Consider the following 26,653-nt stretch of genomic DNA (forward strand, 5'->3'; position numbering starts at 1 on the left):
AGTCAATACTTCCTCTATCTGTGCTAAACATTCCCTAATTCAATTTAAAGTTGTTCATAGAGCACATATGTCCAAAGATAAATTAGCTCGCTTTTATTCTCATACTAATCCTTTTTGTGATAGATGTCTGGGGCAGATAGCCTCTTTAACTCATATGTTTTGGTCTTGTCCTACTTTGGAAACTTTTTGGAGAGACATTTTTAATATTACCTCAAAGGTATTGAATATAGATATCTCTCCTCACCCTATTACTGCTATCTTTAGACTACCTAAAATTTCCAGTAATCTTTCTCCTTCAGCCCGTAGAATGATTGCTTTTCATACTTTAATGGCGAAAAGATGTATCTTACAACATTGGAAAGAGCTTAACGCTCCAACCACCTTTTTTTGGTTTTCTCAGACGATACTATGCTTGAATTTGGAGAAAATTAGAAGCAATCTTTATGATTCCTCACTTAAATTTGAACAGACCTGGAGACCTTTTATTCAATATTTTCATTTAATGTAATTTTTTTCCTTCTCTTTTTTGCTCCATATTTATATACCCTTCTTGTTTTTTTTACTGTTTTTAATGGAGGTCGGGTTTGAGGACGTGATTTTAAGTTCTTTAACTCTATTTGGTTCCAAGTTAGCCCATTGCTTTGCTTTGCTTTTAGTTTAGTTGCACGGTGGGTTTTTTTTGGGGTTTTTTTTTCCTTTTCTCTATTGTTATATATATATAAAAATTAGTATACTATTATGTTACCTTAGTATGTTATGTTTAAATTACATTGTTTGTATCACTTTTTTTTCTGTATTAATATTTCCTGTAATTTTATTATATTCTAACAGCGTATTAGTGCCTATATGGCTTACCCTTTTGTATACTTATTCAATAAAAAGATTTAAAAAGAAAGAAAGAAAAAAGAGACAGGTTTGCTAAGGCAAGACACACACGATACCACGAGGTAACGAGACCCTGGAAGCGGTGCGCCTTCCATAAGTCGGTGGGAGGTTTTGGAGGGCTGGTCGTGGGACCAAGCCATAGACGCACAGGGTAAAGGTACGATCGGCGGGAACCTGGTGTGTGTCCGCCCTTGCCTGGGTGCCAGGTTCACCGCAGAGAAACGATCATATCTGGAAACGGAGAGGTCACGGTCGGTGACCTCAGAAGACATCACAAGGGGCTCGCCCGAAAGCTGACTGCGAAGAATATCAAAGGTCTGTGTGGAAGCCGTTTGAATATTCATTCGTTTTTGCTCTCTCTCTCCTTCCCCCCACTGTCCATCTCCCACGGCAGTGATTACTGTGAACTTAACTGAACTCAATTGAACTGAACTTTGCGTCACTTTGAAACTGGTCATTTACCCCTAGACGACGATAGAGCTTGATTGATCCTGTTATCCTAATTCTGTGTACATGTGTGTTTATCATTGCTGAACTGTTGCATTTATTATCCTTTTGATTAGAGTACTGTGTTGCTTGTTTCTTTAATAAAACTTTCTTAGTTCTACTAATCCAGACTCCAACTGAGCGATCCATTTCTGCTGGTTTGGCAACCCAGTTACGGGGTACGTAACAAGAGTTAAAGCGCAAAAGTTTAAGGGTAACATGAGGGGGGGAACTTCTTTACTCAGAGAGTGGTAGCTGTGTGGAACGAGCTTCCAGCAGAAGTGGTTGAGGCAGATTCGATGTTGTCGTTTAAAGTTAAATTGGATAGATATATGGACAGGAAAGGAATGGAGGGTTATGGGCTGAGTGCAGGTCGGTGGGACTAGGTGAGAGTAAGAGTTCGGCACGGACTAAAAGGGCCGAGATGGCCTGTTTCCGTGCTGTAATTGTTATATGGTTATAAAGGTACATTTAGTGGACTAAGAAAAGGTCATGTAGGCAACATCTTTGAATGCTTTGAAGTTTCTATCTCAAATACATACAGGAAAGCAAAAGTTACTCCGACCCAATAAGCTGAGAATCTTGTGCGACATTCAAACACTAAAATTTCTCAGATGGCCAAAAGTCACTAGAAGCTGTGGCAAGTTTCATCATGCCTTTACAGAGTGATGGCTCATGAGGTTTGGAAGTGGTCTGTGGCTCTATGGACCCCATTGATAAGTGCTGTCTGAAGATGGTATTGAAAAACGGGGCGCAAAGGTTCTTTTTTTGAGGAAATGCAGTACCTTTTCTATCATGTGCCTCAATGAATAGATCATTGAGGCCCACCTGCCAGGTTTTCCACCTGGCATGTAGCCTTTTCATCTTCTTGCTTGTCAGATCTGACAACAAGATTGGACGAGATAATTTGCTGTGAAATGACAGCGAGAGTGCTCAAGTCAAGGACAGAGCCACGGTTGTCATTTGAAGTGCTCTTCTAACAGCAGTGATTGATGCATTGATAAGTTTACTTCTGTTCTGGACTCAGAAGAGTGAATTCAAGGGTCTTTGAACTGTGGATTGAGGTAACAGGAGAGTTCACAAGTCATGGTCTTCCGCAAATCGCTTAACCTCCTACACCTCCTTACGCTCCCCAGCTGATCGTTGGGCCAGGGATTTCTGCCGCACCTCGCCCATAAAACCATTCCTTTTCCATTCAGTTATATTGCAGTTGCCAATCTAAGAATGGCTTGCATTTGTACATGAATCTGCAGGTCATTCTCATTAAACTAGATCTACTAGAGTTTTCTGACAGAAAAGCCCAAGAGCCACTTCAAAGGTACCATCTACACAGGATTCAGGAGAGTCCAGAACACTGTGGAAAATGCTCGGCCCCTTTTTGCTGGGGAGTCATCAGTTTAGCTGTGAGCCACTGTCTGAGTAGAGCTATCTTTGTAAGCTTGTTGAGACCTTTAAGACAGCTTTTCTGATGACAGTGCTGTTGACAGCAAACTGCAATAACTACATCCCAGTGGTGCAAGTGTCCAGGCATCAAATTGGGAGCGCTATAGCATGCCCACTGATCCACTGCTGTCATCATAACTTATTGTACACCCCAACCCACCCAAATGATGAACAAATGCCACTTGTTAACAATGCCTAGGTGGTATGTTCTCAAGGCGAGAAGCTACATGTAGAACTTGGACATGGTTTGAGCAGATCAAGAAGCGGAGGTGGAGAGGAAGATTGGGTGCAGGTAAGGGGGGAGGATGGAAATAAAGAAATGAAATAGAGTATAAAGGTACCCAAGATTTGTACTTATACGCTCACATATCAGACTCTGCTGGAAGAAAGTATGTTATGCAGATTTTAGCTCTTCCTCTACAATTAAATTGAAAAATTGCAACTTAATTGACCGCCTTGGCTCTATACCCTTCAATGACCTTGCTTAACAAATATATATCAATCTAATGGTTGAAATTCTAACTGAGTTTCAAACAGCTTTTTTGATCTGTGTTTTTAAGCTTACCCAAAGAATTCTGTACATCCTTTTTGGGTTATTAAAGGTGATGTTTTAACAAATGAGGTCGTTTCTTCCTTCTTCAAACTTGCTTTTGTTTCTTCCATTTCTTCTAATAACTTATGTTCATGTTCTAAATTGGATTCTTTTGTTTCCCTTGTGATGAAAGTATTTTTTGTTTTGCTGCTACACAAATCAGTAGCATTAAAATTAATGGCTTTATCATTATTTTGGCTCTCCATATTATTGGCAATTCTTAGTATTCTACCTAAAAATAAAAGAAAACTGAAGATGGTATTTCCACATATTTTAGCAAAATTCAGTTAACAGGTACAATTTATGCAACATTAAAGTGTCAATTTTTAAAAAAATCACATATTGCAATTTGGATATTGCTGACATTCATTAAGATTCTTGTCACTTGTGAGAACTTGTTTGGTATACAGATCATAAGTGACCATGAATCATTGTGAGAAAGGCATTAAATGGTCAAAATCAAAAGGAAATGTACCTGAGTTTAACCAAAATTCAGTACAGTGTAACATACTGTAAACTTGATGACTTGCAGAATCTGGAGAAAGTGACTTGCTCCATTCCTTAGGAGGATTCACATAATCTCAACGATTTTATTGCAGGTATAAGTAATAGTGGCCAGGTGTTTACAACAGGAGGAGAATTCCCTCCAAAAAGGTGGGGAAATTGACTTCAAAAATTTTATATTACTTCAAGAAAACATGTATAAAATAGAAAGACAAGTCCAAAAAATAGTCATTGTTTATATGAGATAGAAACAAGAGAAAAATAAAAAATATTCAAAAGAATAGTAATTAAAATATGAAGGAGATGAGGCTCCAAACTTTAAAATTATCAGTGATGGAGGCACTTGGTCATTAAAATTCAAACTAGACCTAACATTTTGTGTTTAGTGGCCTCTAGTGGGCAATCATTAATAAATTTACATCTTTCATATATCTGATTGACAAAAACCACAGCAAGGTTGAGAGTTTTGTATAGTCCTTGGAAGATCAGGACAAATCTGCCAGTATTATTCTGATTTCCTCATTGTTTTGCTGTTAGGTTTATTCCATTATCATGTGTTTTTATAGACCTGACATTAACTTTATTGAAAAATCATGCAGGCCAAAGTGTTGGTGGAATATTGAAGGAGAGTTCACACTGCTTCAAGTGCAACCATTCATCTGAGATACTAAATTGATGCTTTAGAACTTCTCTGGTGGACAAAAAAAATCTTACAACACTATTATTTTAAGGTGGCATGGTGGCTTAACAACTATCGCAAAGTGATTACAGCATCAGTGAGAGATCTGAGTTCAGTTCCACTGCCATCTGCAAGGAGTTTGTATGTTCTCCACGTGATTGCATGAATTTCCTCCAGTTTCCTCCCACATTCCAAAGATGTACCGGATGGGATTAGTAAACTCTGGGCACATTATGTTGGTGCTGGAAACATGGTGACACTTGCAGGCTGCCCCAGCACATCCTTGAAGTGCATTGGTTGTTCACGCATTTCAATGCATCTTCAATGTTTAGATGTACATGTGAAAAACAAAGCTAATCTTTATTTTGAATGAGCTTATTGGTATTGCATATCGGAATTTTTCCAATGCCCTATCTGATATTTTTGCATTAACTGACTTCATTAAAACAAATTATCTAGTCATTTATCTCAATGCTTTATGGGATGGAACCATGGTGACTGCATTCACTTCATCATTACATTGGCCACATAGCATTGGTTACTGAATATTTTGTTACACTCTCAGTTTTGAAAGGCTTAAAAGTCCTTTAAATTCATCAAGAAACATTAAAATATTAAATGTATTTAAATAATTTTACCAAAAATTATAATTACAGATCAAATGTTACCTTTGCATATCAGTAATATATCTTTCAGAATAATATTAGGTCATCACAATAATAAACACATTATTCCTGGAGATATGAAACTTATGAACAAACTACATATCAAAATAGTCACTTTGCAAGTATTATGTAAAGTAATAGCTTGATTCGAGGAGCAGCAGCTCATGGATTGAACATTGCTACGAACTCAGTTTTCAGTTACTGTGGACTGTCACTTTAAGAGCACCTAACTGAGGCAGGACAATGATGTTGTTCACTGACCAACTTGCAGTTTGTTTAACTTTTAAAAAAAAGGACACAGACAGTCACGGGGGAGGGGGAGGGGGAGGTTGAATGATTGATTGAATGAATGAATGATTGACTGGCTGCTGAAACTTCAGCTGGTGACTGCGATGGTTAGAAACTCTTTCAAGCCCAAAAGATTGGGTTAAATATCGGCACACAGTGCACAACGAATGTGGGACTGTCACTTCGTATAATCCAAAGGAGTGGATTTTGTTTGGGATATCCTGTGGAGACCACTTATGTGTTGACCCTTGCCTGGGTATGTCATGTGGAAATCCCTTGAAGATGATATCCTTGTGACAGATCACTTTTGGTGATAACTCGGATGTGGATTTGTAAGGACGACGGACAAGATCTACGGCAACTGTTATCTCGTTTTACCACTGTGGAGTCTGTGGAATACTTCGTAATTACCTCTTCTCTACGTTTCACCCTGGATTACAAATATCTCTCTCCTATCATTCATTCCGTGGATGAACTGAACTTTCCTATTTTACCATCTCAAGACTCTATGCTTTGTTTCCCCAAGCTTAACTTAGTTTGGGAGCTATATTTGCACACATATATACACATAACACTGTTAACTTTTGTTTATCTTGGTTAAGTTACAATATTCTAAGTAGATACTAATAAAGATAGAGGTTTTAACATTAAAACCTGACTCAGTGTGAAAGCTCTTGCTGCTGGTTTACTTCCAATAGGTTACAATTCGTAACAACATGATCATATCATCATACCTGCGTAACTGCACACAAATGTTCCTTTATCAACATCATCCATACAGCGGACTCCCCAGCCTCTTTTGTGTGTTTTGAATAGCTGCAATCGAATTGTGAGGCCCTGCTGTACAACTCTGTTTTCACACAACCTCTTGTTGCATTTGCACCATTTGTTACATTCATAAAGCCTGAATTTTAAAAAAAAAATCACTTTTTAGGGAGAAAGAATTAACATTTAATCAAATACATCTAACAACAAGCTTATCCACGGCCTCCTCTACTGTAAAGATGAAGCCACACTCAGGTTGGAGGAACAACACCTTATATTCCGTCTGGGTAGCCTCCAACCTGATGGCATGAACATTGACTTCTCTAATTTCCGCTAAGGCCCCACCTCCCCCTCGTACCCCATCTGTTACTCATTTTTATGCACACATTCTTTCTCTCACTCTCCTTTTTCTCCCTCTGTCCCTCTGAATATACCTTTTGCCCATCCTCTGGGTCACCTCCCCCCTTTGTCTTTCTTCCCGGACCTCCTGTCCCATGATCCTCTCGTATCCCCTTTTGCCTATCACCTGTCCAGCTCTCGGCTCTATCCCTCCCCCTCCTGTCTTCTCCTATCATTTTGCATCTCCCCCTCCAGCTTTCAAATCCCTTACTCACTCTTCCTTCAGTTAGTCCTGACGAAGGGTCTCGGCCTGAAACGTCGACTGCGCCTCTTCCTATAGATGCTGCTTGGCCTGCTGCGTTCACCAGCAACTTTGATGTATGTTGCTTAACAACAAGCTTATTTCCCAAAACAATACATGATAGACCTGTCCTGGATTCAAGAGGTAGTCAGAGCTTATTCCTTTAAAGAGCTTAACTTGAACTCACCCAGAAGGTACACTTTGCAGAAGTCGTTTGTATTCGTATCCAGAAGTTTTGCCAAATCTTTTGTTGACTTTGGCTGTCAGCTTTTGACATGCACACCTAGATCTTACAAAGACATCATGTCTTAATACATTAACACCAAACATTTATGTTACTTATGGTTGTTGATACCTTTCAGCTTTTCATTTCTACAGAATGAGACTGGATGAGGTAAATTCATACAATATACTCAATGAACTACAAAATTACCAAGTAATATGTATCATGTTTAACATGAATTTCTGTTGCACACTCCTATCTGTCTTTAATTATATAGGACGGGGTGGGTGGTGAGAGGGGAAAAAAAATAGGCTTACAGAAACGATTTTTATAAGCCCAGCCCAAGAAGCTACAATTGGAACCATGGAACTGAAAAATGCAGAAGGATCCCAAGTGAAAGGAAGAGGTTATAACATTGGAAGCAGTTATATTCCCCAAAAAAAAAATGTCTTGAGTTGGTCTGTGCTGAATTAATATACAGTATTTCAGATGGTATGTAATAATATTCTTGGAAAGACAAGTTTCAATGTATGGTGATATATATATGAGACCACAGATGGCTTTTTGTATTATTTAACACCTATAACAGTGAACAAGTTTGAGAAGTGTACAACAGACTGCAGGTGTTGCAATGAGGAGCAACAAGCAATCTGCTGGAGGAATTCAGTGGGTTGAGCAGTGCCTGTGGGAAGGGGGAGGAAGGAACCGTGGATGTTTCAAGTTAAAGCCACGCATCAGGACTGGTGCAGGATCTTGACTTGAAACATTACCAATTCCTTTCTTCCCACCGATACAGTTTACCCATTGAGTTGCTCCAGCAAATTGTTCAGAGCTCTGGAAGTACCAAGGGCTCAAGACCCATCACCTGACAACAGACAGCAGAGCTAGGGTAGTGCAGTAAACAGAGACATTCTAAGTGTTTATGTGGATATTTTAAAAAACACATGGTAACATAGGAAGAACAGCAGGAAGTTCTTAAGCTCTGGCCAATATTTAACCCTGGAGGAACACATACTAGAATGGTGGATCACTTTTTTTTTCCTTTTTAAAGGAATTTAAGGATACATACACAATATATGAACACTGAAATAAATGTTTCTAATCTTCCGGCTAAATGAGAAACACGTTTTTGCAAATATTCATTAAAAGCTGTAGAAACAATGATGCAACTGAAGTGATGCAAGGCCATTGGCCTGAAAAGTTAGCTCCATTTCACTCTCCTCAGATGATGCCCAACCAGCTGAGTACTTCCAGTATCCACAATATTTTGGTTTTACATAAATAAATTGATACTTTGATATCCAATGGTTAATTCTAGTCACCATTTTTTAGGTAAAAGATCTGAAACTCATAATTCCATGCATAGAAACTCTTCCATTTTTATCCCCAAGGAGATAACCAAAATAAGTTAAAAATGATACTAACTTGTCACTACAACCATCTGTGCAGTTGCATTTCTGTTGTAACATCTCTGCTGAATTGCTAATGAGATATCCATAAGGCAACCGTACTTTTCTGTATTTAAAATGCTCTGGTGTAGTTAAGTCAATTGCATTGTACAGAGGAATTGGAACAGCTTCTATTCCATGGCTTATGTCAGCTTTGTAAACCATTGGACTCTTGGAAGGAAACGTTCTTGAAAGCTGAACATACGTATTGAAAGAGAAAAAATCCAATAAAAGAAAGTCACACTGGGTTTCAAGAATGTAATTGCGCACCTCTTTGAAATTACGCAAACTTCTCCCACAAGGAGCTTTATAGGAGACATGTGGAGGCTCCAAGATCTCAGTATTCCAGTGCAATTTTGCATGTCTTCTTTGAAACTGGCAAAGTATGGGAATTTTCAGTGGATTTTCCCCTTTAAAATTATCAGAAGTTGGAGGCATTACTCCCGCAATACACATTCTACTGCACTTGTGTTGATGAAATATTATCGGATCAGCAAGACTTGTCTGATGGAAGTCATTTTCAGGTGGACAGATAGCTGACGGTACCAGGCTTTTAATTACTGATGTTCGCCTAAAAATACAAAATTTAAACTTACTTAATTACTCTATCAAACTTAAACACAATCATATTTTACTCTGTCAATATTAGAACCTGTTGTTGGCGCGTGGCCAAGTGGTTAAGGCTTTGGTCTAGTGATTTGAAGGTCGCTAGTTCGAGCCTCAGCAGAGGTAGCGTGTTGTGTCCTTGAGCACTTAACCACACACTGCTCTGCGACGACACCGATGCCAAGCTGTATTGGCCCTAGTGCCCTTCCCTTGGACAACATCGGTGGCATGAAGAGGGGAGACTTGCAGCATAGGCAACTGCCGGTCTTCCATACAACCTTGCCCAGGCCTGCGCCCTGGAAACCTTCCAAGGTGCAAATCCATGGTCTCAGGGGACTAACAGATGCCTATTATATAGTTAGCACTGTACTTTGCTTGAAAAAGTAGATAATCATGGGTGGTTAAAAAGAACCATTTAAACATGTATCAGGTTCTAGTAAAGGATATCAAACACCAGTATGAACAGATTACAACAGGTCACAATTGTTAAGTGAAATCAACACTTTGTTCCTTCCTAAACTTCAGTTTTATTCAACAAAACAATCCAGTGCAGAGTAAATTCACTATCACCAAGACATCTTTTGACATAATACTCCAACAAGGTTTCAAATTCTGGGCAACCTTTATTATTCTTGTGCTCCAACACACAACATTGTGCCTCATTATCTTCAGAGCAAAGAAGAAATGAAATTTAACAAGAGGTGTGCAAGGTCATGACTAATTCAGAGAGTAAATAAAAGGAAATTGTTCAAATTATCAATAATCAAGGATTGGGGACACAATTAAAAAGATCCAGCAGGAATATGGGGAAATTTTTTTTTTGTTGTAATGTTGAAGGTAGTTATGATTTGGAATCTTCTGCCTACAAGGTTGTTGTAAACAGAATTAATTAGGGATTTCAAGAGGAAAATCAACACTGATGGGAAAATAAGGAGAATGAAATAACTAAGATTCCCTCACAGACTCAATGGCCTGAATGCATCACAGTTCTGTTTCCACCTGAAGGTTTACCTTCTGTTTGAATATAGATTTAAATAGTGAATAATGCTATCTTCGTCAATGTCTGTGCTCTTGAAATTAGTGTGCCTACATTCAGTTCTAATCCATACATCATATTATGTTACCATGCCGTGCATGGTATGAATCTCCAACTTATTTTTAAGGTGGCTGTTATTTTACCTTCCTATTCTTTCAGTTGTAGCATTTGAAGTTAAAATATTTTGATTTCAACGACTTCACAATAAAACAGAATTTTAGATTACATGTAAAAACAAACTGGTAACACTAACAATTTTAGTCATCCTGGTGAAAACTTTAACATAATGGGAAAGTGCAACAAAAATAACAAAGGGAAGTCAATCATGACTCACTTGTAGCAGGTTTAATCCAGGCTCAGAAATTTACGGTTCAACTTGCATTGTAGAGATTACTCTGGTCAATATTTATCCTCTAACCAACATCACAAAGAAAACAAAATGGGACAAATCTTTTGTGATCCTAAAAGTACTGCATCCCTGCTCAAGCAACATGAATCTTTCAGGGTAGTCCCAGATCTATCTTACCAGATACCAGCACTTTCAGATGGCCAAATATAACATAAGAATTTATTTATCCAACTCGTCACGCTCAAAAAGGTGAGGCTTCGTCTTTTCACAATAAATACTGAATACTTACAAAAACAGGGCACTGTCTGATACTGTTTCCATTTTCTCAGAAACTGTCACATTTTCTGAATGCTCTTCACAGTTAACTTGCTTTCCTTCACTTTCTATAATTTGAAATGCAAGTTAAAAAAAAATAAAATGCGTAGTTAAAGAATTATTTAAACTTTTTTTTAGACCTCACAACCAATAACCTATTAAAATAACATTGATTAAGCTAACTTGGTGGGCAATGGGGAGGATGGAAAGAAAGAACATGTATTTACACAATGAGATTCGTTACCTTAGGAAAGTGACAACACTTCTAAATGAGAAGGATGTGAAATCCAGGTGACACCAGCACTGTATTGAAGGAATGCAGCACTATTGAAGGTACTGCCTTTTGAATGATATTAAATTGAGTATCACATTTTCCCTCAGTTAGATGTAAAAAAAAATCCAGACGAGTAAGTAGGAGTTACTTGCAGTGTTCTATATAATACTTAAGGGTAGCACATTGTCTCAGCTAGTAGAGCTGCTGCCTCACAGCTTCAGAGACAGAGGTTCAATCCTGATCCTGGTTGCCATCTGGGTGGAGCTTCCACGTACTCCCTGTGACTGCATAGGCTTCATCTTACAGGGACTGTAGGAAGGATGAGCAACCGCACCATGGCACTGTGGTTCAGGAAGCCATTCAAGGGGAGGGGAGTGAAGAGAAATGTAGTTATAATTTGGGATAGTATAGTCAGAGGATTAGATACAATTCTTTGTTGCAAAGATCAAGAGTCCCCAAGGCTGGGTTGTCTGCTTAGTGCCCGGGTTCGGGACATCCAGTCTGACCTGCATAGGAATTTGGAGTGGGGGGGTGGTGGGGAAGATCCAGTCGTCATGGCACATGCGTGTACCAACAATGTAGGAACAACATGAAAAGAGGTTCTGCCGAGGGAATTTGAGCAATGAGGGACAAAATTAAAATACAGAGGCAAAAAGAAAATAATCTCTGGATTGTTGCTGATCCATGTGCAAATTGGAACAAAGTTAATAAGATTAGAGATGTGTGGCTCAAAGGTTGGTCTTGGAGAAGTGGGTTTGAATTTGTGGGACACTGGCACCAGTACGGTACTGGGGAAGGAGGGAGTTGATCCGATGGGACAGGCTCCAGCTGAATCATGCTGGGACCACAATACTGGCAAATCACATAACTAGAACTTTAAGATAAACAGTGGGGGGAGGGGTTTAACAGCTTGGAAAAGTATGAATAAAGGAGGAGAATGCATGAGAGGTTACTGAAGTCTCCAGAATAAAAATAAAAACAATAAGTTTAGAAAGGGATGAGAATTTTACTTCAGGCAACATGGAGTAAGAATTGAAATGAAGGGTGGTGAGCTCAGGACCGAATGTGTTATATATGAAATAATGTAGAGGATCTTGTATTGCATTAAGAGACTGGCAGGTATGACACTGTGGCTACAAGTCGTGGCTGAAAGAAGATCACAGTTATGAGTTTAATATTCAAGGATACATATCATATCAAAAGGACAAGCAGGTGGGCAGAGGAGGAGGGGTGGCTTTGTTGGTAAAAATGAAATCAAATCCTTAGAAAGTGACATAGGATCAGAAGATGTAGAACCCTTAAGGGTAGAGTTAAGAAACTGCAAGGGTAAAAAGAAGCTGATGGGAATTATTATTTTGGGATGAAGGGGAACAGAAAACAATCAGGTATCGTGAGGTAATATCATAACTATTCAAGACCTTGGTCAGACCCCACTTGGAGTACTGTGTTCACTTCTGGTCACCTCACTACAGGAAGGATATGGATACTAGAGGAAGAGTGCAGAGGAAATTTACAAGGATGTTGCCTGGATTGGAGAGCGTGTCTTCTGAAAAAAGGTTGAATGAACTTGGCCCTTACTCTTGGAGCGATGGAGGATGAAAAGGTGACCTGATAGAGGTGGATAAGATGATGAGAGATATTGATCATGTGGATAGCCAGAGGCTTTTTCCCCCAGGGCTGAAATGACCAACACGAGGGGGCATAGTTTTAAGGTGCTTGGAAGTAAATACAGTGGGGATATTGGGGTAAGTTTTTCCACATAGAGAGTGGTGGGTGCATGGAATGCACTGCCAGCAATGGTGGTGGAGGCGAATACAATAGGGTCTTTTAATGGACTCTTAGACAAGTACACGGAGCTTAGAAAAATAGAGGGCTTATGCGGTAGGATAATTCTGGGCAATTTCTAGAGTAGGTTACATGGTCGGCACAACATTGTGGACTGAAAGGCCTGTAACGTGCTGTAGATTTCTGTGATCTTTATACAGGCCTCTGAACAGTAGTCAGGATGTGGGGTACAAATTACAATGGGCGAGAGAATAGTTAAGATTAATTCACAGGTTGAGTCTGTGGTAAAGGCCACAAGTGCAATGTTGGCATTTATTTCAAGGGAATAGAATATTAAAAACAAGGAGATAATGCTGAGGCTTTATAAGACACTAGTCAGGCCGCACTTGGAGTATTGTCAACAATACTTATCTCAGAAAGGATGTATTGTCATTGGAAAGAATCCAGAGGAGGTTCAAGAAGATGATTCTGGGAATGAAGGGGTTAACAATGAGGAGCATTTGGCGGCTTTGGGCCTGTACTCACTGGAATTTAGAAGAATGCATGGAGATCGCATTGAAATCTACTGAATGTTGAAAGGACTAGATCGAGTGGATGTGGAGAGGATGTTTCTTCTGGTGGGTGTATCCAGAACTAGAGGGCACAGCCTTAAAATTGAGGGGCAACTTTTTAGAACAGAAGTAAGGAGGAGCTTTTTTAGCCAAAGAATGGTGAATCAGTGGAATTCCCTGCCACAGACTGCGGTGGAGGCCAAGTCCGTGGGTATATTCACTGGGGAGGTCTACAGATTCCTGATTGGTCAGGGCATCAAGGGATATGGTGAGAAGGTAGTGGTTGAATGGGATCTGGGATCAGCCATGATTGAATAGCGGAGCAGACTTGTTGGGCCAAATGGCCTAATTCTGCTCCTATGTCTAGGTTCTGAAAGAGGTAGTTGAAGAGATTGTGGAGGCATCAGTAGTGATCTTTCAAGATTCTGAAATGGTTTCAGAGGAGTGGAAATCCCAAACGTCACTCCACTCTTTAAGCAGAGATGGAAGCAAGAAGCAGGAAGTTATAGGCCAGCGAACCTAACTTCAGTGGTTGGGAAGATGTTGGAGTCTTTTATTAAGAATGAGGCTTCAGGGTACTTGGACACACACGATAAAATAGACCAAAGTCAGTAGGGTTTTCTTAAGGGGAAATCTTGCCCGACAAATCTGTTGAAATTCTTTGATGAAATAACAGGCAGGATAGAGAAAGGCAGGTCGGTGGATGTTTTTTGCTTGACTTTTCAGAAGATTTTTGACAAGATGCTGCACACGGCGCTACTAAACAAGAGCCCATGTTACTACAAGATACTAGCATGGACAGAAGATGGACTGACTGGCAAAAGGCAAAGAATGGGAATAAACAGCCTTTTCTAGTTGGCTGCCGGTAACTAGTAGTGTTCTGCGGGGGTCAATGTTGGGTCCTTGACATTTCATGTTATTATGTTAATGATCTGAAAGATGGACTTGATGGCTTTGGGGCCAGCTTTGTGGATGATATAAAAATAGGTGGAGGGGCAAGTAGTGTTGTGGAAGCAGGGGGTCTGCAAAAGGACCTAGTTAGATGAGGAGAAGGGGCAAGGTAGCTACACATGGAATACAGTGTGGGGAAGTGTAATGTCATGTTTTTGGTAGAAGGAATAAAGGCTAGTCTATTTTCTGAGTGGGGAGTGAATTCAGAAATTGGAAGTGTAAAGGGACATGGGAATCCTCATGCAGGATACCCTAAAGGTTAATTTGCAGGTTGACTCGATAATAAAGGCGGCAAATGCAGTGTTAGCATTCACTTTAAGAGGACTAGAACATTAAAGCTTTCCTGCCCAAAAGTCTTTTAAACGTTGCAATTATACTTGCCTCTACCTATTTTTCTGACAGTTTATTCTATCTATCCCCACACTCTGTATGGAAAATGTAGACTTTTTAAAAAAAAAAGATATCTACTATTATGGGAGTTATTTAATATGAGGTTAATTAGTAGAAGATGACAAACATTAAAGGATTAAGAATCCAAAAGCAAAGTGCACTGATAATCACAATGTCTACAATTCTTGCCATACAGTGATAATATTGCAGCCATTATTCAAATTCAAGGAAATAAATATCTTTTAATGCTTGGGTTCTACCTGGTACGTCAGGTGAAGAACAATTGTAGATTCCAGCTTCATTGAGCAAATTTAAAGCCTTCAAATATTCTGCAGAAAGAGAAATTAAACTACATTGTGGATAGCTAGCCAGAATAATCTGTTCAATATTATTTGCCTTAACTGATATTCATGCAACTTCTATATATATATTTAATTTAAATTAACCAATTTCAGTTGCTAGGCCCATAGATAAATCAATGGATTTGTGTCAAAAACAAATGATTTTTAAAAATCTACTTAGCTGCATAAATTTAAGTTTCACAAGAACATAAAAAAGACAAAACATTAAAATCAATTAAACTCTGATCATTGATTTCTAGCTTTTACATTACAGGACATTAAATAAATTGTCAAATCTAACTACAAGCTTCAGTGTCTCTCAAGGAAGGAAATATTCCTTCAAAGTCCCACTGTTGTAGATGCCACAGTCACATTTTAATGTGAGAGCCTTCACAGTCTGATCCATGAATAATTTCACCTACTGGTTAGTTATTAGGAAAAGTTAAACCCCATTATATTACTTCCTGAGCACAAACACCAGGAATTGCCCATTACTTTTCCCTTAAGTCTCAAACTCTACTATTCTTATGAGACACTAGCCATGTACAACTGATCTTATATTTGTCTTGCCTTGTGGATTTAAAAAATAAAGAGCAAGGATGGAAGAGGGAAAAAATACAGCAATGAGATTTTAAGAACTGGAAATCCAAAGTCAAAGTAAAACTTATTATCAGAGTACATACATGTCACCACATACAATCCTGAGATTCCGTTTCTGCAGGCATACCTAGCAAATCTATAGTACCGTAACTAAACTGTAAACATCAGGAACTGTTAACTGTAAACAAACTGCAAATGCGGATATAAATAAATAGCAATAAATAACAAGCATGAAACAACCAGAGTCCTTAAATGAGTGTAGCTATCCCCTTTCGTTCAAGAGCCTGATGGTTGAGGGGTAGTAACTGTTCTTGTATCTGGTGATGAGAGTCCTGAGGCCCCCGTACCTTTGACCTGATAGCAGTAGTGAGAAAAGAGTCTGGCCTGGGTGGTGAGGATCTTGGATGACTGATGCTGCTTTTCTATGGCAACGTTTCATGTAGATGTGCTCAAAGGTTGGGAGAGTTTTACTGTGATGTACTGGGCCAAATCCACTACCAATTGTAGGATTTTCTGCTCATTGGTGCACCCGTACCAGACTGTAACGCACACTTTCCACCACACATCTATAGAAGTTTGCCAAGGTTTTCGACAACATGTCGAACCTCCGCAGACTCCAAAGGAAGTAGAGGTACTGTCATACTTTCTTCGCAATATTTATGTGATGGGCCCAGGACAGCTACTCTGAGATAGTGACACCTAGAAATTTAAAGTTACTGACCCTCTCCATCTCTGATCCTCCAATGGTTTCCAGAGGGGGGAAAGTTCCATTTTGTAAAAACAAATAGAAAACTTTGAGAAATTTATAAATAGTTTAATTAGATGCACGATTTCACTCAGCTGCAGGGTAGCTGTTCAATAAGATCAATTTTCCAAATGCAGACAAGATAAGTGCACAACATCAATGCTGTGAAGACAGGTTGCCATCGACACTCTGTACAACCCAGGTCAATGTTTAGGGGGCATCAAAACTATGCTCATCTGAATGCAACTTCATTGGTTTGCTAAATTATTTGGAGTCACAGAGAGGGCTCCTGAAATATGCAAAATACTGTTGGACAGCACATAAGAGTCTGTGGATAAATGCAAATTCTTTGTTTTAAAAAAGATTGCAACTGACTAGTGCTTTAAAGTTTGAAGTTATTGTCATACAGTACACCACCACCAGCTAAACAGGGCTAATCACTTAAAAATGTAGAGTTGAAAAGATTACTACTGAAGACATCATTTAGGAGAAATAACTCAAAGCCTGAAAATGTCTTACCTTGATTGTTCGCTGATCCACTGACGATTTTGTTTTTCAGGCAGTTTAACACATTACTGAGCTGCTCAAAGACAAGCTCCACACTCCCAGAAGCTTGCACTTTGTTCCAAAACAATTTTGCTTTTTCTAAGGATAAGAACACAGCAGTAGGTCATTTGGCCCTTTGAACATGTTCCGCCATTCAATAAGTTTCATGATGACCTTTCACCTCAGCATCTCATGTGAAGACCAAATCCCTCAACTTCTTTAAGACCCAATCTTTAATTTCTAGCTTTACACTCAGCACCTGAGCCTGCATAGCTCCTATGATAGAGAATTTATTACCTGTCTTGTATGATGTGAAAGTTGCTGTTGTGTGTTAGCAAGGCAGCGCAAAGACACAAAATAACTATAAATTACAAAATAATGTTCACAAGAATAGGGAATAGTGAGATATCATTCGTGGACTGTTCAGAAATCTGAGAAAGGAGGAGAAGAAGCCACTTCTGAATTGATGAGTATGGCTCTTCAGGGTCTTGTACTACCTCCTCCTGTGGGAATTTCTGCTTGATATCAGAGCAAGTGGCTGAGATATTAAATGATTACTTTATGTCAGTAGGATCTGCAGGATAGTGAAGGCAAAGAGGCACATGCTAATGTGGTAGAGATTCAGACACAGATTTCATTATCATAGGTACATCGAAACAGTGGTACAGTGAAATGCGTAGTTTGCTTAACAACCAACACACCCAAGGATATGCATGGGGGCAGGATGCAAATATCGCCATACATTCCAGTGATTGCATCAATGTATTAGGCAAAGGATAGATCTTTTGAGATGGTGACACCCAGGAACTTGAAGCTGCTCACCTTTTTCACCACTGACCCTCAGATGAGGACTGATACATGTTCTCCTGACTTCACCTCCCTAAAATCCACAATAAACTCTTTGGTCTGGCTGACAGCGACAGCGAGGTTGTTGTGATGCCACTCAACCAGCTGATTTCCTCACTCCTTTACACATCCTTGTCATCACCTCAGATTTTACCAACAGTAGTGTCACCAATTTATAGATGGTGTTTAAGCCACACAATGATAAATGTAGAGTGCAGAATCACACATCCCTGAGATGCATCTATGTTGACTGTCAGCGATGAGGTGTGGTCTCCAGATGAAGAAGGTGAGGATCCAGTTGCATAGGGAGGTACAAAGGCCCAGCTTGGTGATTAAGACTATGGAGATGATTACGTTAAACACAAAGCTAAAATCTATAACAGCAGCCTGACATAGGTTTTGCTATTGTCTAGGTTCTCCAAAACAGAGTGGCAAGTCAGTGAGATTGTCTACTGTAGAGTGAGATTAAGTCTACTGTAGACCTGCTGCTGTGGTGGGTGAATTGCAGCAAGTTATGTCCTTGCTCAGGCAGGAATCAACTCTAGACATAACCAATCTCTCAATTCACTTCATAAGAACACAGATGCAAGTGCTGCTGGTCAATGTTGTTGAGGCAGCTCACCCTGCTTTTCTTGGGCGCTCGTATGATTGCTACGCATTTGAAGCAGCTGGGAACCTCACCTGCAGAGGTGAGAAGGTGAAGATGTCCTTGAACACTCCAGCACAGGTTTTCAGTACCCAGTCAGGTACACGGTGAGAGATCGCCCTGTTGAAGGATGTTCTGACATCAGCTTCCAACACCGAAATTACAGAGTCACCGTATGCCGGGATTCATATAGGTTTAGTGTTATTCTCCCTTTCAAAGCATGCATAAAGGCACTGAGCTCATCAAAGGATGAAGCATTGCTGCTATTTATGCTATAAGACATGCAGACCCTGTCTCAGCTGTTGTCTAGGAAGAACAATGCAGCTAGTCCAGTCACGTTTTAAAATTGAAATTCCTTGGTCCCTGCACCCTTCATGTAAATCTCTTTAATATGGTATCAATATCCATCTATTGGTCAGAATGTTGAGTAAAAATGTTGGGAAGTCACAGTGTGTGCAGTTGTGGTCACCACACTGTAGATTCCCAATCTACCAGAGCCAACATACATCACATAACTTTGATTTGGTTCATTTAAATTTATAAACACACTTTGTATAAAATAAAATTCTAACCTATTATAACACTTTCCTATAGACCTTAGTTATGAGACTGCTAGTTAACCCTTTCTCATTGCACAATATTAAATTTGAAATTGCCAGTTCCTTTGTCGGTTTAATATTATAGTCTAGAAAATCATTTTGTATGTATGCCAAAAGTTTATCCTCCACACTACTAATGTCCAAACCACATGAAAATCAGGTTCCCCTGGTACTCTTCTTACGTGCACCTTTTATTTCTTGATTTATACTACAATGCTATGACAGGTTGAGGGCCAATAGGTAACACATATTAAAGTTTTATGCTCCATTGTGCTCTTCCATCGAAACAGATTCTACTTTATTTTCTGAGCTGGGAATCTTTACTCTATTGTCTTTATCCCATCTATACACTAGCATCAATAACATTTTGTTTTAATTGCCTATTTCTTTGAAAAATTAGATATTCTGAGATTTTTTTTGGAAGTGGGGAATCTGGGAATTACCGGCAAGCCATCGTTTACTGCCTGTCACTAACAGCCTCTGACGAAGAGGTGGTGAATTCCTGCCTTGAAGCCCTGCAGAACTTCTGGTAAAGATGTTTGACATTGCTCTTCCAGGATTTAGACCCAGTGACAATGAAAGACTGGGGTATATTCTAAGATATTAATACTGTGTGATTTAGAGGGAACATGCAGATGGCAATGTTCAAATACACTGGTGCTTCTTGGTGATGGAGTTTGTGGATTTCAGAGGTGCTATTTGAACCGTCTAGGTGAATAGCTGCTGTATACCGTGAGTTGGTGGCAGAGAGAATGAGTGTTTAGGTTAGTGAATGGGGTGCCAATCACAAGGATTGCTTTGTCCTGGATAGTGCCATGCTTCTTGAAAGCAGTAGAAGTTGCATTCATGCAAGTGAATGTATTCCATTACATTCCTGATTTGTTTCTTGTAGTAGGTGACAAGGCTCTGGGGGTTTCAAATGAGATACTATAGGTTACCTAGCTCTGGTAGTACAGTATTTCTGTGCCTGGTCAAGTTGAATTTCCAGTCAAGGTGACCCAATCCCCTAGGATGTTGGTAGGGTGACACAGTGAATGTCACCTGCCCTTAACATTCAAGTGGTCATGGTATGAATACCAAGAGCCAATGATTAAATTATTTCGTGAGAGATTGTAACTGTCTGCTACATCTGCTGCATGAATGACAGTATATACAACAGTACCTCACAGTAATGGGCCATTTGGCCCAAAGTTGTGCCGAACAAAATAAATTAGAAATCAAATGGCCAACTAAACTAATCCCTTATGCCCACACAATGTCCATATCCCTCCATTTTCCTCACATTTGTGTGCCTTTCTAAACGTCAGGCAGTACATTCCAGCCACCTACCACTCTCTGTGTAAAAAACTTGTCCCTCACATCTCCTTTAGAGTCCCCCCCTCCCCCCCACCTTAAATGCATGCCTTCTGGTACCATCATTTCAACTCTGGGAAAAAGATACTGTCTGTCAACTCTATCTGTGCCTCTCATAATCTTATAAATCTCTATCAGATCTCCCTTCAACCTCTCCAAAGCCTCAATATCCTTCCTATAATGGGGTGTCCAGAACTATATGCAATACTCCAGATGCGGCCTCACTAGTTTTATAAAACTGCAACACAACTTCCTGACATTTGAACTCAATGCCTGGGCTAATAAAGGCAAGCATGCCACATACCTTTTTTACCACCCTATCAACCTGCGTAGCCACTTTCTGGGAGCTGTTAGCCTGGACCCCAAGATCCCTCTGCTCATCAACACTGTTAAAGGTCTTGCTACTAACCTACCAAGGTGCAACACTTCACGAAGGTGGTGAATATACACCACCTTATGAGCCCATGCCTATATGTGGGATGGTTCACTTGCTATGGAGTTGCAAATGGCATTGAACACTGCAATATTCCCATTTCTAACCTTATGATGGAAGTAGGGGTAGTGGTGAAGCAACTGAGACATGAACCTGAAGAGCTATTCTCCTGCCTGAACACTCTACCCCCTTTATCTGCTCTGCACCTTCTCTGTAGCTTATACAATTTATTTAGCATTTTATTGCTGTTCTACCTCAATGCAGTGTAATAGTTTGATCTGTGTGAACAGGGGGTGGAGCTTAAGAGACGATGGCACCTAATGACAACTCCTTTGTTTGCACCTTCAGAAACAGCTCTATTTCTATCTGTAATATCTCAAGTTTTCCCTTTCAGGGTTCTTTTGAAGACCCTGACCTGGAGTTGCACGCTGACTTTGGTTCTTTGCGGGAATGGGATCCGCTCTTGGGGTCTCACTATTCGATATACCCAAGGACACAGCCTAGAAGACTAGCATGCCTTCAGGGTTCTGGGATTTCATGGCTCTAGAGGCAGGCAGACTCAAGGTCGGTGCCTGTGCAGGAAATCGGTATGTTGTGGGAGATGGAAGATCGAAAGCAGCAAGCTGGCAGCTGTCTGTGTGCCCAGAGACCTTTCTTTGGGCACAGAGCTTGGAAAAGCGATGCAAGGCTTTTTAAACATAGTAAATCAGCGAGTTGTTTGTTATGTCTCCCCTCTCACTCTGAAACGGAGACACCTCTTTTTCCCTTATTAAGTAAGGAGAGAGAGCCTGTGGTATGTCGAATTACCGGGTGAACGTGTAGTCTTTGGGGTACTGCAGGTCAGCGTCTTTGTTGATGCTTTGCTGCACGCTTGAGTGTTTGGTGAGGGGGAGTGCCAATGCTTTTTTTTGCTGGTGGGGGAGGGGGATCATTGCTTTGCTGCTGCTTATGTGTGGGAGGGGGGAGTTGTGGGGGGCTTTGGGGCTCTAACAATTAATTGTCATTCATTCTTTGGGACACTCCTCTGTTTTTGTGGATGGTTGTGAAGAAAAAGAATTTCAGGATGTACACTGTATACATTTCTCTGACATTAAATGTACCTTTGAAGCAGTATTCAAGACAAGCTTTCCACTATATTATGTGACAATAATAAACCAATTCCAATAATCGATACATGTTATTGTCAGGTATTTCTATTTAAGCCATCAGTTCAACTATGCACGCTGCATGTGTTTGGAAAAAGAGCCTTTAACCCTCATCCTTTTACTATTTCTCTTTACTTGAAATCCACTTAGAGATATACTATAATTTTCACACTGTCTCTTCTTGACATCCTCTAAATATCACTAACCACTACTCATCTACACTATCACCTTGTCTGTTCTCTTTAACCTTTCTATGTTTTCCCTAAACTGAACCCTATTCCCTTAAACCATATTGGCAGTCCTAATTAATTCACTAGAATATTGTTTTCAGCTTGACTCAATAAAAACCCATCTTATCAACACCTAGTATCCAGTGTCTCATGAACTGAAACCCGTTGTTCCCACACCCAACATATGGGGACAGAAGAGATAACTGAGCTGCTTTGTATAAAGATGTTTTAAGATTTTTTTTCTTAAAAGCAAGTATAAGCAATGAAAGTACTACCTAGGTTATGACAGTCCACATGAAAAGCATTTTCCTCGGTCTCGGTAGAATTTTCTTTTGACTGGAAGAAAAAATATAGACAAGTTATAAACTTAAGGAAACAATAAAATCAAAGACCAGATGAACCATGAATATTAAACCAAATGCAATCTTCTGAAACAAAGCCGCATATTTCAGTTGCAAGTCAGAACTAATATTCTTTGATTTCAAAACAAAATCTCACATAACCACATGGTTTAATTATTGATGATTATTACATCTTAAAATAATACCCTCTACATTTCAGTACAACGAAATTAAAAATCTGTTGAGAAACTAGTCACAAGAAATGTTAATCTCTGATGGTTTTTACATAATCTTTCAAAGCTCCAAGGCTTGTATGAAACTCAAATTACAATATACACATGACTACTGGCTATATGGATGCAGCTACAGTTAGGAGGAATTTATTTCAGCTGGATTAGATCCAAGAATAACAGCCTTGTCTAAGAGAGCTATCTGGACTCATGGGTACAAGTTTGCTCCAGCAATTAAAATTTATATTTAGGAACATGGGAATGTGGCACATCTACTTTCTGTAATCATCTGAATGGAGACAAAGTGAATTTATCAAGTACACTGGGAGCCAATGAATCTGAAATATTTGTGGCTTCATGTTACACTGGCATATAATCTGAGCAGTATTAGAACTAAAATAAGGAAGTTTTACTCCAGTCAGACTGAACTCTAAATCTGCACACTAATTTACTGTTAGGACAGAAAAAAAAACTTTTCAATAGTCAAAGTCAAAAAACATTTCTAAACTTGAGCTTGCAGAGGGAAATTGATCCTTAAACTGCAATTGAATCAGGGGAAGTAATGTGAAACTGTTCTCTGTGAAACATAAACCATAACTAGCAGAACTGGGTAATATGGCAGTTGCAGAGGAGATAAGGTAGCAACAGTTCATGTCTATGTTGTCCCTTTGTTTCCAGATCCTGCCTGATTTGCTGAGTACTCCTGGCATTTTCTGTTTTATCCACATCTTAATTGTCTTCTTTATGAACTTCTTTCAACTTCCCAACTGTTTCTTTTCATTTTAACTTGTGCCACCAATTACATTTATGCCAAGATGCAAAATGGGGTAAAGATGTCCAAAAGGCTTGAGTATTGAGGACTGGCATTGAGTTATTGTCATGTGTACAGAGGTACTGTAAAGAAATTAGCTTTCTATGTCATCCATATAGATTATTTCATCACAACAGTACGTTATGGTAGAACAAAGGAAAAGTAATAACAGAATGCGGAACGTAGGGTAACAAAGAATAGTGTGGCGAAGGTGCAAGCCCATGGCAAGGTAGACTGGCCAAGAGTCCATATTATTGTTAAGAAGTCTGTTCAAGAGCCTTTTAACAGTAAGAAAGAAGCTGTCATTGAGCCAGCTGGTAATTGCTTTCAGACTTTTGTATCTTCTTATCTATTGAAGGGGTGATGGGGAAGAACAGAGATCAGGTTGGGAAAGGTCTTCGATTACATTGACCGTTTTATCAAAGCAGCAAGAAGTGTAGACCGAGTCCATAGAAGGGAAGCTGGTTTCTGTGATGCACTGAGCAGTTCCTTCTGGTCACAGGTACAGCAATTGTCCTCACAAGCTGTGAAGTATCCAGAGAGAATGCTTTCTATAGTGCATCAATTAAAATTAGTGAGGTAAATGGGGACATACCAAATTTCTTTAGCTCCCAGAGGATGTAGAGGAACAGGGTGTGCTTTCTTGGCAGGTGGCCTGTACATAGTTGGACTAGGACAAGTTATTGTTAATGTTTGCTCCTAGGAACTTGAATCTCTCAACCATGTCAACCTCAGCACAACACAAACGTGTGCATCATCCCACTTCCTGAAGTCAATGACACATTCCTTTGTTCTGCTGACATTTTGAGGGAAAGGTTGCTGTCATGACACCTTGCATGTCCTCAATAACAGTATACGTAAAGTTGTACAGGGAGGATTATTGGCTTGTCAATCTGAAAGAGCCTTAAACATGTGGTGACCTACAAATCAGCTCCAAACACAAAGCACTGATAGTGTGAAAAGTATACGCCTTTCTGCCTTGACACGGAACATCTGCCACATTGAAACAGGCACTCCTCCACGTGTCCATACCATTAGTTCTCAATAAGCTGCCTAACTTGCCATTCTTGTTCACTCACTCCACAAACAAAAGAGGTTTATGAATGAAAATTAAGCATGCAAATTCAAATTACCAAGATGCTGGAAATACCCAGATCAGGGAGCATCTGTGAAGGGTAAAACAGAGCTCATCATTACTACACCGATGAAAAGTTATTGATAAGAAATATCGATAGAGACAGTATTCTTGGCCAGACAAGCAGTGGCTTTCAAGACTTGAGAATACTGAAGAGTAACATGCAGTATTCAAGTCTGCACTTCACACTTCTTGATTATATTGAAGTAACTGGTCAAAGGCCCAATCTCACCTTTTACCTCAGAAATGGCAGCAATTCTATTTCAATACAGGCAATCCCTGAGTTACGAACGTCCGACTTACAAACGGAGGAAGGAGAACGCCATTGGCCATTTTAAGTCGTTGCCGTTAACACTATGTTGAGTGTGTAACTTTGTATTTGGCTTAAATTTTTCTTAGCAAGATTCACCCTGACCCCTCCCCCCACTTTTCCAGTCAGCACTGCCCCCATTTGTCCCATTTAACCTGTCTCAGTGCGGGTGGACTTTAGGACCCGGGGGAGCTCAGGTCAGGACCCGCCGCCCATGGCTGCTGCTGAATCCACAGTGTTTTTATTCTGTTGACAGAAAACGATCACGATTGAAAATAAAGTGGAAATAATAAAGTGATTGGAAAGAGGTGAAACGCCATCAGTCATTGCAAAAGCGCTAAGCTACATTCGGTCAATGAGCGGAACAATTTTAAAGGATAAAGGATGAAGGATAAATTGAGAATAATGGAGCATGTGAAAGGCCCTGCCCCGATGAAAGCTACAATTATTACTAAACAACGCACTGATTAATTATTGAAATACATAGCTTTCTTAAGTGTTTTATATGCATAGAAAGGTAAAATATATACTATATACTAAGACAAACGTTTGACTAACTGATGCTAAATAATTCCAGATGTACCTGTTCCGACTTACGTACAAGTCCGACTTAAAGGCGGACTCAGGAACGGAACTCATTCGTAACCCACGGACTGCCTGTAGTATCGAACCTCACACTGCTGCAAACACAATTTGGCAAATCACACACACGTTCCGAGGGCAAAGGGAAAATGAGAGCATGGAGATATGAACAGAGATCTTTTGCATAGCTTCATACAGCAGGGAAAAAGGCCCTTAAGCCCAACCAAGAAGCCCGTCTGAGCCAGGCCCGGTTGCCCATATTTAGCTTATATCCTCCAAATATTCCCTATCCATGTACCTGTCCAAATGCATTTTAAATGCTGTTACTGGGCTTGCCTCAACCACCTCCTCTGGCAATTCATTTCAGCCCAGCTTTGGGTGAAAAAGTTGCCCTTCAGGTTCATATTAAACCTCTCCTTTCTGACCTTAAACCTATGCCCTCTCCCTGATTTTCAACCCCGGGAAAAAGACTTGTGTGCATTTACTTTATCGATGCCCTTCATGATTTTATACACCTCTGTAAGATCACCATTCATTCTCCTATGCTCCAATGCATAAAGTCCTAACCTGATCAATCTTTATGACTCAGTTCAAGTCCCAGCAACATCCTCATAAATCTTCTCGCCATTCTTTCCAGCTTAATGGCATCTTTCCTACAACAGGATGACCAAAACTGAACACCATATTCCAAATGCAGCCTCACAATCATCCTGCATAACTGTAATATGCCATCCCAACTTACATACCCAAATGCTGACTGAAGGAGAGAGTTCAAGGTTTAAAGTACATTTATTATCAAAGTATGTAAATCATATACAACCTGAGATTTGTCTACTTGCAGACAGCCGCAAAACAAAGAAACACAATAGAATCCACGAATAAAAA

General features: G+C 39.7%; 1 protein-coding gene across 1 annotated transcript in view; it reads right to left on the reverse strand.

The window, feature by feature from the left end:
- The window catches only part of setdb2 (SET domain bifurcated histone lysine methyltransferase 2), an 84,795-nt gene that overhangs the window by 21,189 nt on the left and 36,953 nt on the right, over positions 1–26,653 (reverse strand). The window contains 8 exon segments of the mRNA XM_063051112.1: positions 3,380–3,638; positions 6,277–6,446; positions 7,135–7,236; positions 8,596–9,189; positions 10,899–10,992; positions 15,136–15,204; positions 17,081–17,206; positions 22,635–22,695. Coding sequence (XP_062907182.1) covers positions 3,380–3,638; positions 6,277–6,446; positions 7,135–7,236; positions 8,596–9,189; positions 10,899–10,992; positions 15,136–15,204; positions 17,081–17,206; positions 22,635–22,695 — 1,475 coding nt within the window.

Source organism: Mobula hypostoma, chromosome 6, assembly GCF_963921235.1.
Source record: "Mobula hypostoma chromosome 6, sMobHyp1.1, whole genome shotgun sequence".
Lineage (NCBI taxonomy): Eukaryota > Metazoa > Chordata > Chondrichthyes > Myliobatiformes > Myliobatidae > Mobula > Mobula hypostoma.